A 17,710-nucleotide genomic window follows, 5' to 3' on the forward strand; every position below is an offset into this window, starting at 1 on the left:
ATGAAACTTCCAACAACTCATGACAGCAAAGTTAGCCAGAGGCAAAAACCTGGTGTGAAGAAGTTCAGCCTAAATTATTATATTTGGCAAAGTTGTAAGACAGTGAAAGAGATAATCTTAAAAGGGGAAGTTTTGAATGACCTTATTGCTATGCGCTGCAGCTTGTGGTGTCTATAATAGGTTATTTCCAGAGCATCCGAGTGTCTTCCAGTAGTGCATTAAGCAATGTAACTAACATCTGTCACGAGGTTAATTTTCCCTCTCATCTCCTCCCTGGAGGGAAATTCTCTCATTTCTTAACCTCTGCTGGACCCCTACTCAATAAATGTTCCTTACCTCAAGAGAAAAAGGAAAAGCCTATCAAAAAGAAAAAAAAAAGAAAGAAAAAAGAGAGATAATAGATCTAAGATTCAGGCTGGTTTGGTGACATTTTTTAAAGTATTTTTTGCCAAGAAAAACAGTAATTTCTTTTAAATTCCTTTACATGCTATTTAAGCACTGAAAGGGAAAGACAAATTAAAATTATTGAGCTATTTTTCCTTCGCTCCTGATTATGCAGCAATTTATCAACAAAATGGAATAAGAACATCTGACTGGGATTATTTATTATACAGTAAGGCATTTATTTTTTGTTCACTCCACCAGGAACAGTGTCCCTCTTATGGCTAGTTAGACATCTGTGTCCTAAGAGCTTTCAGGGAAGGATTAAACTGTCATTTGTTTTATTTCCTTTCATGAAATAACTGTCCTAACAGGGCTGAGCCAAGACTTGGATACTGCTGGACTTGCTACCTTAAGGTGGCATGAAAAGGAGTAACTGGATCTTCCCTGGAGCGAAAGCAAAGCAATGAAAAGTTTTGGGTTTGGTTTTGTTCTTTTAGTCTCTAGACTTAGTAACAGGCTGTACTGCTACTGAAGGAGGCTCCTACTGGAAATTGCATAGATTAGGCAATCTCCATGCCATGCTTAGGCAGGAGTGGAATTATCTGTGGATTGTGTTTGGTGGTGGGTTGTTTTTTTTTTCCTTTTAAATCTGATTCATTCACTACATTTAGCCAATATGGCTTGGGGTCAAGCACTGAGAGAATCTGCAGCTAATCATGGCTGGAAGTGGGACGCTGACGAAAATGAACAGAGAAGGAAGAGGCACGTCATGTCATCCAGGTAAGGGTTTGCCAGCCCTCACCCAGTGATGCACAACTCCACGCGCAGAAGGCTGGCACTGTTCTCACACAGGAGACTGCGGCATGTGGCATCCCTTTCCCATCTAAAGCTCCAAAAGTGGGTCTAAAACCTCTTTGTCTGAAAAGAAGGAGCAAAATAAGATGCCTGATTTAGAGAAAGATAATTTGTGCCCTCAGTAAGAGCAAACATGTGGGAAAACTATTTGCTGGAAGAATGTACCTTGCGGTTATTGCCAATGGTTTTGATGGGCGTATCTGTGCTTTGGATAGCTTTATGGCTGCACAGTGGAAACTGCTCATAATGAATAACATCTATGTTTCTCTAACACCTTTTGCTCAGAAATCAAAAGCACTTTTCAAAGAAAGAGCCAGATTTTGAATGTGTGATGCTAGCAACTCCTCATGTCACACTTTGACGGACTGATTTTTTTGAAACAGCTTGTTAGTCAAAGCTCTCCGGCACTTGTTATGCTCTAAGTGACAACTGAGCTCTTAAAAAATGTGACCCACACAGCATTTCACCACTGAAGGGCAACTGCCTCTGGGGTGGAAGACGCACACCCTGGAGCAGCTGGCACCAGTGCTGTGCTGAACCTCTAACACCAAGGAGGGCGAGCCCTGCTCTTACAACAGGTGCCAAACATTTATAAGGCTCAGATACTGGTTTTTCTCAAGGTCTTGGTTTCAAGGACCATACACAATATTGTGATGAATTCTATGTATCGCCTTTGATAGACAGAAAGAGCTGATCTCTCTTGAGTAAGTGGGAGTTAAAGAACCACATGTCTCATAGGAACCATCAACTCCAGCTCTGGAGAGTGCCCTGGCAGTAGCTGTTCTGACACAGAAAACAGCACTATTGCAGCAGAATTAAAATACAGACATCTATAGGATGTAAAACTTTTCTAACAGTTACAATAATAAGATCACAAATAATATCCATTCTTCCCTAAAATTTCCTACATTGACTAGTTCACAGCAAGAAAATGTTCAACTTTTATGCCCATCACTTTCATGTGCAGTCCCTGTGTCTGGCCTGGACGTGCCTGCAGGACATCCCCAGTACAGCGCCAGGGAAGGAGCACCTGCAGCAAATTTAGGGGTTACACAGACATATTCTTGCTATGATGTTTGCTCAGGGGAAGCTGAGAAGATGAAATCACTTTCTGAGAAGCAGCTGGCTTAACATGGGCAGGGACATCATCAGAATTTAATTTCTTTTGCTGACTTATGCAACAGTGAGCCCCTTGGTCTGCTTCTCTGTCATTCCTCTGTGCTACTGGGAATCTGCTAAGACACTTGTGTGAGGTTTGGGCTTTCCAATCTGTGCTTATATGTCCAAACTGCTCCCGAAGTTGCAGGAAGTTTATTCCTATCAGGTACTTAACCTCAGTTTTCTTAGAAAAATCACTGCAAGTATCTCCCTTCAGAAACCTACTACAGACCATATCTAAGAACTGAACACCAAACATTCTCCAGAAGACTGAGATTTTTAGATTTAAAATTCTCAGGTTTATGCTGAAATAGCAAGCTAATAAAAAAATCGTTATCATTAGGTCTGGGTGAAAGGTTTTGATCATGGCAAAAGTACATTCCAACACAGTTCAAAATAAAAATCTCAAGGGTTTGAGCCCCTCCATCTCAAATCTCCCGCTCTTCTTCCTCTCCCTGTGCTTCTGAAGAAACGCAGGAAAGAAAACTGAAAAACGCAAGGGAGAAAAAATAATTTTGCTCTTTTCAACAGCCTCCAGCTGTGACAGGCTGAGTAAAGAGGTAACACATGAAGGCAAATATGGCTTATATTTTAGGAATTTCCATGATTTTTATGGATTGCGTTGATGAGAAATGCATTTGTGCACTCGAATACCAGTGACATTTTTGTTGTGAGATATACTTTGAATAATTCCCTTGCAAAAAGTATGGCCATATATTCATTAGAAATGGAAAGTCATTCTTGAAGATCTAAGCTTCTAAATGAATGGTATTTCAACAAGTAAAGGTGGTAAAAAATGATTCTCCAGTTAACCATCCTCAAAACTAAAATATATGATTCCATTCTAATTTCAATTCCCAGTCATGCCATCCTCAATCTTAATTATAAATGGTCTGCCACTTATCAAATCATTCTCTGTACACTGTACAATCTTCACCCTTAATTGCACAAATATTTTATTTTTGGAGCAACATAGCTCAGCAACAAGCTTCATTTTTCTTTCGGTGACTTAAGTTTCTATTAAAGTAAAACATTTATAAAAGTTCTGGGTGCACAGAGAGAAAATTAGTTGCTCCTCGGTGGCTAACAGTTTTTCACTAATCACAATGCAGCTCCACATCACTCAGAGCAGAGCAGCGATTAAAACTGTGCCTGCAACAAAGCAACATTGTACACAGCGATGACGTGCTCCAGTCAAAAGCGTCTCCCCTTCTTGTTATGATTGGTATTCCCCAGATGTTTGACTTTGAGCTCTAGTTTGGCAGGCGAGGCTTTGTGGCTGCAATTCAAATCCCAGGCTTGAGCAGCTCCAGTGTTTATTCTCATAATTTACACTTTGTGATGGCTTATGGACAGTTATGTACTTGGTTTCATAGCCACCACTTCAAACCAAGGGCCTGATCCTGCCCTTACGGAGTTAGTGGTAAATGCTTCCCCAATTCCAGCACTGGCAGGAGGCCCCAGATGACTAAACCATCTCTCAAAGCAAACAAGTCAATATAAATGAACAATTTAGTTTAAAAACAATTTTAAAAAGTCTGAAATCTTACTTACTAGGAAGTCTTCTTCACAGTACACCTTGCCATTGACATTGTAGAATGCTTTTCCTCGTAGTCTTCTCCCTGTTAAAACACAGTAGGGTCAGAATTTTGTGCTTTGCCCTCAAACTCCGCTGTTCAGGACGCAAAGTGAAAAGCACATGCTGCTGCTGCGCCGGTCGGCACGGCCCGTTCCTGTCCCACTCCTCCCCAGAGGGTCTATCCGGAGACATGGGTGAGGCTTCAGCTCTTGGCTCCATCACACCTTAAGAAATTCCTTATCAACCAAATGTTACTTCTAAGTGCGGGTGATGAAACCCATCTGATACCAGTTCCTGGAAAATTTGAAATCTGAACCCAAAAATTATTATTCTGGGAGCTAGGCTAAATTAAGTCCATTTTCTTAGGAGGTGAAATCGCAGCAGGGATACCTCCACTGCCATCAACACCAGCAATGTGCTTGTCTCCAAAGGACCAGACAAGGGATACTGCACATGGATGTTCCTGTCACCTTTAAAAATATTAATACATTAAACAGCACCACAGCAGCTACACCCACTGCTCCCTGCAATACTAAAGCAGTACAAGGCACATGTGATGGAGGGAAGGGCAGAAAAGTCACTCTGAAAACGAGAGATTTTGTTTTCAAATTTAAGTATTTGCTGTTTCATTACCACTTGTTGAACTGCAGTGACAAAGCCATCGTTAACCAATGGCTCTCTTTACAGCTAGGAAATGCATGACGACTCCAGAAGACTCAAGAAAAAGGATTAAAACCAGCAACTCAAAACCCACCAACCCCAACCAGTTTTTAGCTATGGCAGATCAGATCTGTCTTACACCAGAGCTGCTCCGTTGAAACCAATGCCATTTGATCAGTGCAAAACCAGGGAGGGAGAAGGGAAACCATGCGCACCCTGACTCACCCTATTTCCACTCTGTGCCCAAAGCTCCCCAGCACTTGGGTGCCTCACAAGCCATCTCAGCCTTGGCAAGCAGAGGGCTTCGTGCCCACCAGGGGATGCGTCCAGCTGCTGAGAGCAGTGACACAGAGCAAGGAAGAGGGACTGAGGCTCTGTCAGGTTTTACAGGTCAGCAGATGACCCCTCCCAGGTCACTGCCGAAGCTTTTACTCCACAGAATAAGCCCAAACATCTCCTACTGAGGCAGTGCAGCTCCACCATAAACACCGCCGGTCTTTGCGGAGGGTTTGACTCTGAGGGCTGGCGAGCTGAGCCAGCTGGCCAAGCACAGAAGGGCAGGAGCACTCTCCACGGTTTCCATAAACAATGTTGAGGAAAATATGATTAATTTTCAGTGCTTGAAAGTGCCTTTTACACATTGCCACTGTGATCTGATCCTGGGAAACAGTGTGTGGCACAAAGAAGTTGGGATCTGCGCTGATGCTTTTGGGAAATCACATGCTGCATGTGGTTGTCTGGCGGTTTTACTGTCGTGGCCCAGGGAAATGCTTCTTTTGTGTGCACATTCTTGGGCTGTCGATCTCACGGGCTGCTGTCTCCATACTGCTGGTAGGTGGAGTCAGCTCTTGTTTGTCTTTCCAGCTGCCTGGTAGCTCTGGTGGAGACCAGGAGCCTGGTGGCGTGAACCGTGCTCTGAGACTGTCCCATCTCCTCTGAGACTCTTAGGTAGGGCTGGGCCACCCTACATGTCACACGAACAAGGCACAGGGCTGGGATGGCAATCAGGAGGTCACGAGGCCTCTCTCGACTGATGCAGGAGCAACCACCTCTAGATTTTCCCTACTGATTACCCAAGCTGTTTTTAAACCTCTCCAGTGAAAAACACATGGAAGGGAGAGAAGGAGAGGAAAGAGGCAGAATAGCTTTTTAAAGGACCTCTGCTGGACCCAGCCTTGATACACAACTTGTCTTTAGATGGTGGAAACAAAGTGGCTGCACCCAGAACAGGGACTTGTCTTGGACATACTGATGTGGCACTTCCACCTTGCTCACACGCACCGCCAGCGCAGAGGTGGGGCACTGGTTTCAGGTGGAGAAGCACTGGCCATCACCCTCACCACACACCCATTACGGTTAGAAGCATCAAAGATAATTAGGGAGAGATCCTGAACTCCGTTGCTGGAAGGATGTCTGCAGGAAAGGAACAGCCTCATTTGAGGCGGTGTCAGCACTCCCCAAAGCACTGCGCAAGGTGTACAAGGACCTGTACATCCATCCTGCTTTGCATCCCAGCACGCAGAGCCTGGCAGCGGTGCCATGAATCCTGGTCCTGTTGTCTCCTTAGCACAGCATCAGTGGCACAAGCCAATGGGGTCAGAGCTTTCCTGGACCGGGAAGGAGAGCAAAGCCTATGACCCACAGCAAACAAGGCAAACTCGATGTTTTCGACTGGCTCTCAAAGACACTTAGGTTACCAGATGCGCTTGACAGCTGATTGCCCCACAATGTGAAACAACCTCACCTCACGCCAGCGCAGCAAAGCTGTGGGCCTCCATCCCAGCCACCGCACAACACGTGAGCCCCTGCTCACCACTCACACCTGCTCTGCAAGGCCCCCCCTTGCCAAACCCAGACGGACAGACCTCCCCTCCCATACAGCTGACGCGATAACAACACCTGTTTTATACACCACTTGCAGAGCAACACCTTTCAAAATGGAGGAAAAATACCATTTTTCCCATTTTACAGCTAAAAAAAACCGGGCCACCTATTAGGGAACTGACTTGCCTAAACTCATAAAGCAGGCAAGCAGCTTGCTCACATGATAATTACTATTATTAGCAATAATTAATAAGATTGACAGGCCTTTTACCTTAGAAGAATTTCAATCATAGATCATACGATAATTATCTCATAAACAAGAGCGAGCAAGGTATCACACAAATAGACATGGCTGCACTGTATGGGCTTCTACACACCACATTTGAGAAATAAAGGCAAAACCATAACGTCCATTTGCCCTCCAGAAGAGTTAGCTATATGACAGTGAACGTGGTCAGACACCAAACCCTGTGAGTGGCTGGGCATCATGTGAAAACTGCAGTGAAGAGGAACATGCTGGCAGCTGCAGCAGGAGACACAAAGCCCAAGGAGATGCAGCACTGGTACCCCCAGCCCCGGGCAGCCGTGCAGGGGACGGGAGCATGGCCCGAGGTCAGGGTACCTGCCCCCAGCCTCGTGCACTGGACAAGGTGGTTTCACCTCTGAAGCCTCCTGGAGTAACTCAAGGGCCTTGCACCACGCCAGCCTGTTCTGTGTAGCCATAACCCACCATTATCAATCAGGCAGTGATTACAAGTTAAAAAACCTAATGTTGCTTTGGCCTGGCCAGCTAGACAAGGTAATTTCACCCTGCCTGCCGGTGTGCAGGACCTGCTGCTTGGCTTGCCTTGGAATGGCTGAGCACGGCAAAGCCCACGTTACTATTTGCTTTCATAATATTGAAACAAAAAAGCCAAGAGTTTCTGAAAATACTTGATGCAACTTGCCGATAGCTCATTATAATAATAATGAGCAGTTATAATGAGCAGCCTAGCGCAGAATTCACAAGTCTGGGGTTTCACAAACACTGTGCTGCTTTCCTCCTCCTGCTGGGTACCCACCTTGGCACGGCCGCCCTGTCAGACCAGTTTTCAACAGCAGCAAAGAAGAGGCTCCGTTTCACACCCGAGCAGAAGAGGAGCAGGTCGGCCAGAGCGGGCAGTGGGACCACGGGATGGGGCAGAAGCTGCCCAGCCTGCAGCCAGCATGCAGGCACCCAACAGTAGCCTTTATGGGGAAGCCTATTTTCCCCTCAGTGCTCTTTAGCCTGGTTTTACTGTAGAAAAGCTTACTAGAAGCTTATGCACTCACAGTGCCAACAAATCCTTGTTGCAAGTAACTTCTACATTTCTTGACTGACACACACACGTTTGAGGGGTAGCAAGTGCCAGGATAAGGGCGTTCCACCCCTGAGGTGGGAGGCAGAGACCACGCAAATGCTCCAGCAAAGAGTGCAGATCCACTTAGATAATCTAGTAGTTAGTAAAATGCCAGATAGAAATTATCCTGTCCCAAGGATCTACCATGATTGGTGTTTGATTCTAACATGACAAACATGCAAAAAACCGCAGGCTTTTGGAACTTTTAAAAAAATGCCTAAAATCAGAATCAGCTCTAGGTTTTTAACATCAACTTCACATTTAACCTGTTTATGAGCGACTGGTATTTAAAAGTGTCTAGAAATTACTTCCTGCACAATTGTTATCTGTGTATTGCAAACCGAAAGGAAGGAACAGGAGTGCTGCTGCTTTAGCAAAGGACTTGACTCAAAGATTCAGCTTGCAAAAGGAAAAACGACCCACAGTTGACACAGGCTGTCCACAACTATTCTCTCCAGTCTCCATAGCACTTTGCTGGGTGGTGAAAACACACCAGCCAGGAAGCCAAGATGGGGTGAAACTTCTTCCAACTCAGTCTTAAAAGCTGCTCTAGGCCCTCATGGGACAAAATGTGAATCAGACTGGGTTTTATGGTCCTGACAAGGTGCTCCGAAAGAGCACTGAAAACGTTCTGTCCCCTCCCCACAAGCCCGAGAGGCATCTTCAAAGCCCTCCCTGCCGCTGCTGGCAGCAGAGTATTTGCCTATAGGGAGGTGGGTTTATCGAGTCGCAGTCTTCAGCGGTAGAGCTCCAGTCTCATGTTGGATGATGCAACTGTGTTGGGGGCTAACACCCCCCCTCGCCTTTGTAAGACAAGAGATAGCGATGCCTCACTGTCACAGCGTGGTTATTAGACCTAATTACTGTTTGCAGTGTGCTTTGAAGTTGAAAAGTGCCACACATTATTATAATATTTTAAGTACTTTGATGATTAAAAACATGCAACCGTTGGGTAATAATCATGATTTACTAGTAGTGTAGTGTAAGCAAGTTCATGTGAGAAGCCTACACTGTCTCAGTGCCTGACGCTACTTAAAAACAAACAGCTCCCCACTGACATAATGGGAATGCTGCATCCCCAGCCTCACCTTCCCGATAACGCCTGCTGCGTCCTGAAACTACTAGCACATTGCAAAAAATACACTTGGGTACCTCCTTGCCATCATCTCTCTCGTGATAGTCTCGTGATACATGTGCCTCTTCTTGTAACTTCATGCAGGACAATTTTAGCATTAGAGGGAACTAAGTGTTAGACAACTAATAACCTCATTGTTATTTCTAACCTTACAGCTGTGTGGAACAAGAGGATTGTATTCTCATCAGAAACTGTAATTAAAGCCTCCCAATACGCAGTGCAATTGAAGAGTTCAACTATAGGTGTATCACTACTGAAAACAAGAAATTCATTAAAGCTGAGCTTATTAGAAGCCTGAACAGCCCAAGCTATCGCCACAGAATATTGTTTGAGTACCTGCCATTCCTGTTGGTTGGGGACATGCCTGGGTAGGTTTGACCACACACGAGCACAGATCCCGGCTCTGCTGCCGCTTCTCCCAGGGTGGCACAGCCCCCCCAGAGCCTGGTGCAGGATCAGGTGGCTGCGGCGGCTCTGCCGCAGCATCGGGGCTTGCTCGAGGCCAGCACGGCCACGTGCTGCTGCTGTGGGGACAGTGGCACCACGAGCTCCTGCCTTGTCTCACAGCCACAACACAAACACACAGCATCCTTCTCTTTCTGGAGGTAAAAAGCACATCACATTGCTTCTCTCACTGGGATTTCTTACTTCTTATTTTGCAAACTGGCAGTTTATAAGGCTGAACTAAGGCTGACCAGGGATGCTCAGTGAGAATCTCAGCACTCTGGAAGCTTTGGTCCACAACTCGCGCAGCTTTCTGAGCATGGCAGCCCGGCCTTTCATGCCTGACTGACCAAAGAACTGCGTGTATCTGTTTTAGTTAGTAATGTTAAACACCGACCTAATTGCTTGTTAACTGCTTCAGGCGCCATCTCTGTAACGACTGATGCGACACCAGCACCTACTGCTCTTATGTCAGCACCTTAAGTGACAGTGTCTCAAAGCGTTCTGACTGAAGCACCATTTAAACATACACACAGGATTAACACCCAACAATATCTGCTCAAATATTTCCCAGCTGCCGTAACAGAGAAGGAAAATTTCCACATATTGCCCTGACGCCCTGTACACGTGAAACCAAATACAAGGTGGCTTGGACTGAGGAAATTTATCTGCCCGCCTGCAGCCACAATCTCCATCACTGCTCAATGGAAATGTAAACTTTACCAAACCTGGTAGTTCTGTTTTGCTTTACACCCCCTGTGCCACCCATGAGCTGCAGCAGAGCCCACTGCCCATCCCGTGCAGTGCCCAAGCTGTCTCCTGCACCGCCTGCCAATACTGTCGTGACAGCACAGGGACTCACGATGGGGCCCACTGCCCACAGCCACACACTAAACCCTGGCACAGACGCTGTAGCTTTTCTGGCCGTGCCAGGTGCCACCTGCCCTCTGAAGAGCACCTCCATGCTCGCCAAGTACATGTCTGTGTGACTCAGAAACTGGGACCAAAATAACTCAAAAGCTCTAGGTGAGTGAAACATCCAGAAACCATCTATTCTCCACAACCCTCCAGGATGGAAAATTACTATTTCTGAAACATGGAAGCTAAATTTTAAGTTGGTAGATGATTCTAGGAGCTGAAACTTCAGGATAAATACCAAGCTTTACAAACATGGAATCAAATAACAACCCAACTGTGCTACCTCCTCTACCCAGTCATCTCAAGATAAAACTGGTGTAAATTTTCATCCAGGAGATCTGTTCTCTTTCACCTGGTTCACCAGCCCAAGAATTAAAGACGCGCCCAAAGAAAACCAAAGCTTCCAATAGTTTTTGTTTATTTGTTATCATTTCTCCTTTACTCACATGTGAGTTTGGGCCCACAGTTCTCCATCCCTCCCTCTGGCACACGCGTGCTCATCTGCACAGAGGTTGCCTTTACAAGGGCTTTCTGTCACTCCAACCACTCCAGAATGGGGAGCTCCGAGGCTGCTTTAGCCCCTCAATAACGGTTCATTAAATTTTCTCCTCCATCTCCTACGGGAAACTCACACACAGTCAACAAGCAAGGCGAGCACAACCTCTTCATGATGGGGTCGTGCCCTGGAGCCGCAGCCTCTGCTGTGGGTGCCAGGGCAGAGCAGGGGCTTCACAGTGGGAAGGGGCTGCAAGGAGGAAGGCTGCGAAGAGGAAGGCTTCAAGGAGGACTGAGCTCCAGCCCCAGACCTGGGCCCGCAGAAACTTCCATCCCCCCCCGCCACTGCCCCCTCCCTCCTCACAATGCTCAATTGCTCAGGCTTTGTGAAAGGAGGGGTGAATTTCTAGGGCTTTCAGGGTTTTTAAGATAGTGGGGGAAGAAAAAAATCAATGCCAAATTCCTCTGAATAGAAGATACTGCATGTTGGCAGAAGCCACTTTTCACAGACTCCAGCCGTTTGAAATCTGAAACACTAAAAAGTGGCTACTGTGGATGTGCTGTATTCTTCTTTTCAAAGCAATCTGGCACACAGTTTTGCTCCCCTGTTTCAGGACCCAATCCTGCATTCCTTTCACGCTCAGACTCCCATTGACTTTAAGGAATGCAGGATTGGATCCTAAATGTGTGCTTTACCCACACAATAGCTCCTCATGGTTACGATCTATTGAGAAAGGCACACTTTAAAAACCATTTGGAATTGCAGGCTCATCCACCAGGCCAGAATGCCTGCAAAGATCTTGCATTATTTCAAGAAAAATGCTCAGTGTGTGAATTACACACACATGCTCTCACACGTTTTCCTGGTTTCAAGCTGCAGGCAGAGCTTAGCTTGAGACGCATCAAAATATTTTGAGCACTGGCCCGATAGCTCATAAAGAAGCCACACGCAATTTCAGTTTTTGAAAAAAAGCAAAACTCCTCTGGAAAAAAAAAAGGCTACCAAAGCAAACATATAAGCAGCTGAATCTTCAGGACAGTTTTTCAGAGAACTTTTGTAAAAGCCTCTAAAAGACCCACCCCAGCTAAGACAAAACAGAGCCTTGCACTGCTATTTTTGAGGATGCTGTATATTGAGTTACGAGGCTATTACGATGCAAATCTCAAATGTACAAGCTTTTTACTTGGCCATAAACACAAAACAGTATACATTGTCCTTTCAGAAGAAAAGGTTTGCTGCTAAAATAGCAGAAGCCCTACGTAAATAACCAACATTCTTTCTGCCTGAGGTCACTGACTTGGCCTATTCAATTCCGGGCTAGTCTGGGATTTGACAATCTAAGCAGGGGAGAGGCCCTTTCCTTTTTTTTCAAAAGAATGCTGGGATTTTATTTGAAATTTAAACTCTTGCAAACAAAAGGTGGCATCGTATGCTAGAGGCCTACGAAGGTGGAGTACAGGATGTGTATTGTTTTCTCCCTTTACATAGATTCTTTCAGGAAAGAGTATTCAGAGTCTGTGAACAAACTCTAATCAAATATTATCATCAGGTAGGCAGACGTAGCAAGATATGAACAAACACTTCAGAGAGGTTAAGAGATCTACTTTTTAAAAATATCGATGCAGGGAGAGCATAAAAATGGTTTTAAATTAGAAATTAAATTATCACTTAAAATAAAAAAACTATTTTTAAGATCTTCATTGAAAATTCCCCCATAGTTTTAAGTTCTATTCTAATTCATATTTGCACACTAAAAAGGAGCTTTTCAGTGCAAATTAACTGTGGCTACAAAGTCAGTATTCATTCTCACTTTCTAGCTCAAGCTGATCTGTCCCAGAGAGGCAGATGGCAGTTAACTATTTTTCCTCCCCATTACCGTTGCCCAGCTCTTACTTGGACTCTCACAAAAGTTCACTCTTGTACAATACAATTATCATTTCCACTTCTGGGCTGTTTTCCAGGCTCTGCACTGCTCTGTGCCACCTCTCCAGCGCGGCGCAGCATGCCAGCTCCCGTCCCGGGGACGCGGCAGCACCACATGCCGCACACAACCAGGCTGAGCCGCGTTTGCCGTCGGTGTGAACCGTGACAGCATCGCTGAATTCATCGCAATTTATACACGCTGCAGACCTGCCCTGAGGTACTGCTTTTGCCAGAAAAAAAAGTCTGTCTTTGCTATGCACTCACTAACGTGTGGTAAAACCCAGATGAAAACAAGGCACTACATCTTTTTGACATGTTTGTAGCCAAGGGTAAACTCTAGACTCTCTTCTGCAGTTTACCTTAACCTGCCACGATGTCAAAATGAAGAACTTCATTATCTTCCCTCGGATTTTGCCTCACGTCAGCTATCACACTGAAGGAAACACCTTTCTATCCAGATAGCACACCTTTGTGGCCAAACCCCCTTGCATTTCTGCACCGAGGTAGGTAACGTGTCCCGCCCAGACCCCTCTGCAGCATTTGCCACTACCAAAGCCAGCAAACGCAAGCCTGGGCGGGGAGGATGCAGAGGGTACGTTTCTGCCCAAGCCTAGCTGCGGGAATTCAACTGTCGGTCTCCAGCAGGATTATGTAGATAGATAGCTACTATCTTTTGTTACCTTGCTGGAAAACCCCACCTTTCTTGGCAGGGCATCCATAATCTCCGTGCCATGTTTACTCTAGTGTGGAATTCTCTCTTCCTTTCTCCCTCCTCCTACTCTTTGGTCAGGTTATTTAACCAAAAGGTTACTTCATGCTGCAGGGACAAGAAGATCTCTGACCTCTGGTACTCAGGCGAGGCGTTTCTGTGCAGACTGTATTATAAATTTAGCAGATACTTTCTAGCTTCCATGTAATTAGCCAAAGTTAAAATTGGCAGATGTTTCCTTTCTCTCCCACTTACGTATTTATTCTACCCCATACCACCCATCAATTTCAGGGTTAAGGCATAAATTATTTCCATGGAGCTCCAACAGAAGAACTCAGGTCGAAAAGGAGTTTGTAAAAACATAAGCCAAGCATACATAAAACCAGAAATACAACAGCCTGCATTGATCTAATAGGTATTTTAAGTATATATATTAACATGTATCGTAAAATATGTTTCTTAATAAGCTACCAAGGAGTCACACTAACAGAGAAATGTAAAATAAAGGTCCAAATATACTTCAGTTAAGATTTTTTTTTTCAGGGTTGGGTTTACAAGTGGAAAAAAAAAAAAGGAGGGGGGAAAATACTGAAGATCAGGGTCAAAGCAACACAGACCACTGGGCAAAAACCATGAGTGGCCTCCCCACCACTCAGCAAGCTGGGAGGGAAGAGGGTATAGCTCTTCCTCCTGAAGGTAGGTTCCACTGTGGGAAGCTTTCATCATTCCATCACAGACCCTGCTCGTTATCAGCAAAGAATTCCACTTTTCCAGCTGCTGCCTGTAAGCCGGGACTTAAAAGAGTACTTGTCTTATCACACTATCCCAGGGGCCCAGTGCCAGCCCATTCTATGGCAAAATAAATCCATCACCAAACCACAGCTTAATCCAGCCCAAGCCTCCCTGACTCTGCAGGACACAACCTTCCTGAGCAGCCTTGCTGGCTGCTTCCCACGCCATGCGCTGGGTGGTTTTCATTCAAGCTCCAGCAAGAGCTACCATAATAGCAGCAACAAGAATCCAGCTAGCACAGTACCCAGTCTCCAGCTCTGACCAAGAGTGGAAGCTCAGTGGGAAAGAGCATTAGGAACAGAGCTCGCACAGGCTGACGTGTTCCCAAGAATAACCTCTAAGCTTCCAGCAGCCAGCACTTAAGACCTTCCTGCACCGCAGGTTGCATCATAACTATTACGTTTAATAGCCTCACTGGACCAATCCTTCTTTAATTTGTCTAATTCCTCTATGAGATCATTTATACTTTTGGCCTCCATGCTGTCCCCATGGCAGTAAGTTCCACAATTTCATTATGCATTGCATGAAGTGTTTCCTTTTGTCTGTTTTAAATCTCTGATCTCACGCTTCTGCTGCATCCTAAAAAACAAAGTAGCCTCTACAGTCATCCCCGCCACGAGAGACAAGACCGTTCTAAGTCAAAGCCTTAAACTTCAGTCTTCAACTGCACCTAGAAAAGAACAAGATGCAGATCACAGGCACAACTGGTATTTTTCCTAGCAGCTTTTTGAGACTCTGCTCAGGTCTTCTTTGTACATAGCAGTAAACACGTACGAGCGGAACTGACAGGCCCTGGCTCAAAGAGCTCACACGCTGTGTGTGAGCTCCCTGCGGGAGACATGACCAAGCTACCGAGTCCTACACTACCTGAAGTTAATGAGCAGTCTTCACAAGGAGTCAACTGCTGTAATACACACAGGAGATAAATTCTGTGGGAATATATCCAAAAGAAGAAGCCACTGTATTCCAGCAAGACTAAAAGAAGATTTTTTTTTTAAAAAAAAAAAAAAAAAAAGGAAGGGAAAAAGAAAAACCCCACCTTTGGTCCTTACTGCTACCTGGAATTCAGAGCAGGGCAAGAAGCCTCCAGAGACTTCACCTGACAAACCTAACTAGTAAAAGTTGGGTAAACTTATTGTCTTGTTGAATTAAGGGCACTGCAGACCCCTCACCATTGCCACCAGGTTCTTCCAATTCATTATTCTCTTCTTCATTCAAGTTCAGCCTCAACTGAAAACCATAGATTAACCCAGCTCTGAAGCAGATGACCAGAAATTTGACGAGCTGGAAAGGCAAGTCAGACTGCCGAATGTCATCTCTGCAGAGAGGGAGCTGCAGCATCACCTTCTCTCCTAATACTTCATGCATTAAAGTATGTTGAGCAAAAGGAGTGGACATAGCCCAGTCCTGTGGCAACTTGCAAAAGAGCCTCAAGGGAGATGAGCAATTTCCCTAAACTATCTTCTGCGCTGTCTCACAAAAACAAGAATGGATTTGTACAGGAACGGTTTACTTTCTTCCTCCCAGTAGCACTGCATGCGTCAGCACCTCAGCGTGAGCAGCATCAAGAGGCTGAACTTAAACATACCAGCAGTGCTGGATCTGAGTCACATCCAGAAGGTGTTCAGCAGCCAACACCAGTGGCACCCATGGGTTCGTGAAATCAAGCTCACAATGCTCAATTCCTTTTCCGTTGAGATAAATCTTTGCAATAAAGTGAGACTGTTGAGATCCACAGTGCCTACAGATGGCATCTTGAGCAGCATCTGTAACTGTTTTTTTCATCCAGTAATGGAAGAATGTATCAGGGAATAGTCCTCAGGACCAGAAGCGTTAAGAAAGCTTAGAAGGGTTAGTACACAGTGGAAAAAAATATAAGTATTCTCAGAATGGCAAAGTATTAAAACATTCTGTTTTGAAACACATTCTTTGGGTTTAGATTTTTTAGCAGTAAGTTTGGAAGAATTGCACAGAGAGACAACTCTTCTCTTGCTCAGACTGGTGAACAATTATACTGACATTAATAATGTTACGTCAGATTTATTCTGTGTAACTTTAAACAAAGTCTTGCTAGGACCGTAGATATGTGCTTTAGACACTATTCCAGTATACTATGCTCTAAATAAAATAAATCTGAAAACTACAGTTGTACTGAACTACTGAAATTAACTGGGGCTTGCTCGGTCAATTCAAAATATAATCAGAAATAAGCCCTCCAAAATGGGCTCTCCTTGATGTTCCGTGGTGGATTGACCACAGCTTCCTGCACAAGGTCACATTAGAACTAAAACCACAAGCTGCTTTCCAAAAGAGAGAGCTGAATAGGTAGAACTCCTGATAGTACACTCACTTCTTTTGGCACTCAGGTACAATAAGGATATTGTTCCTTTAATGCTCAGCTTTCCTTTTAAGAAGTATGTGAGATTTCAGCCAATTCTCCCCAACGATTAGTTCAGGATGAATGTACTTAACTCAGGATTCAGCTGGAAAGAGCCCAAGTAGATGCAATCAATTTTCCACTAAATCCACTTCCTTCCTCTCTTCCCTACCCAGCATGAGACATCAGCTCACCAGTACAGCCCATGGTGACTAAGACAATGAAAACCTCTGCCTTCAGCCATGCTCTTATCAAACTTGGTTATTCCTTCTTTTGATTTTCCCTGAGTTCCTGTTTTTGCATATCCTGTTCACTAATCCACATTTGGGCTAGGTGGAAAAAAACCAGCTATACAGCAAATACAAAAAAAAAGGAGCTATACAGCAAACCACAAACACCAAATGCACTGGCTGCTGTAAACCCCGAAGTTAATAATTCAAAACTGTACAGAATCAGCTGCAGAACTTCCCTGACAAAAGATGACTCTCCCCTTTGCATATGTTTAACTTGAGCCTCCCTCAGGTTTCACTGTGCAGGTACTGTACATCAACATCTGCCAGCACCTGTGCTGTGCCATTTCTGTGTGTAACAACAAATTATCTTCACCATCATCATCTAAACACCACAGTGCTTCTGAGATACTAGCTGCCGGCCACATTGACTGAATGACCCTCATGCAGCATGGCGTGAAAAAGAACAGTTGTAGCAACAGGGATGATTTGTCACTAGAATTTAACCAGGGTCATAAGAAATAACATCTGTTTAAAAAAAAAACACCACACTTAGAAAACATGATCTCTGGCTCTCACCTACATGCCTTCTTAAGAGTTTAAGTAGATGATTTCCATATACACATTCTCCTTTATTAAGTAACTTGTTGAAACAGCAAAACAAGTCCTGACGACTGGGTATTCTTTCAGCTTTCTTCCTCTAGTACAGTGGTCTCTAAACTTTTTTGATCATGCTCCCTCATGGGTAAAAAATAGTCAAGCATACACCCCATATACAAATATTTATTTATTTACAAATTATATATATTCAATACTGGATTATTTTCTTCCCACATTCTAATGGATA

At 44.6% G+C, this 17,710-nt stretch overlaps 1 protein-coding gene across 1 annotated transcript in view; it reads right to left on the reverse strand.

The window, feature by feature from the left end:
- LOC104273176 (Wilms tumor protein 1-interacting protein homolog) overlaps positions 1-17,710 on the reverse strand; it is a gene marked incomplete at its 5' end in the record, with an annotated part of 46,683 nt that overhangs the window by 15,696 nt on the left and 13,277 nt on the right. The window contains one exon of the mRNA XM_009868411.1: positions 3,952-4,019. Coding sequence (XP_009866713.1) covers positions 3,952-4,019 — 68 coding nt within the window. The remainder of the gene's footprint in view (positions 1-3,951; positions 4,020-17,710) is intronic.

Source organism: Apaloderma vittatum, unplaced genomic scaffold (genome assembly GCF_000703405.1).
Source record: "Apaloderma vittatum isolate BGI_N311 unplaced genomic scaffold, ASM70340v1 scaffold19534, whole genome shotgun sequence".
Classification (NCBI taxonomy): domain Eukaryota; kingdom Metazoa; phylum Chordata; class Aves; order Trogoniformes; family Trogonidae; genus Apaloderma; species Apaloderma vittatum.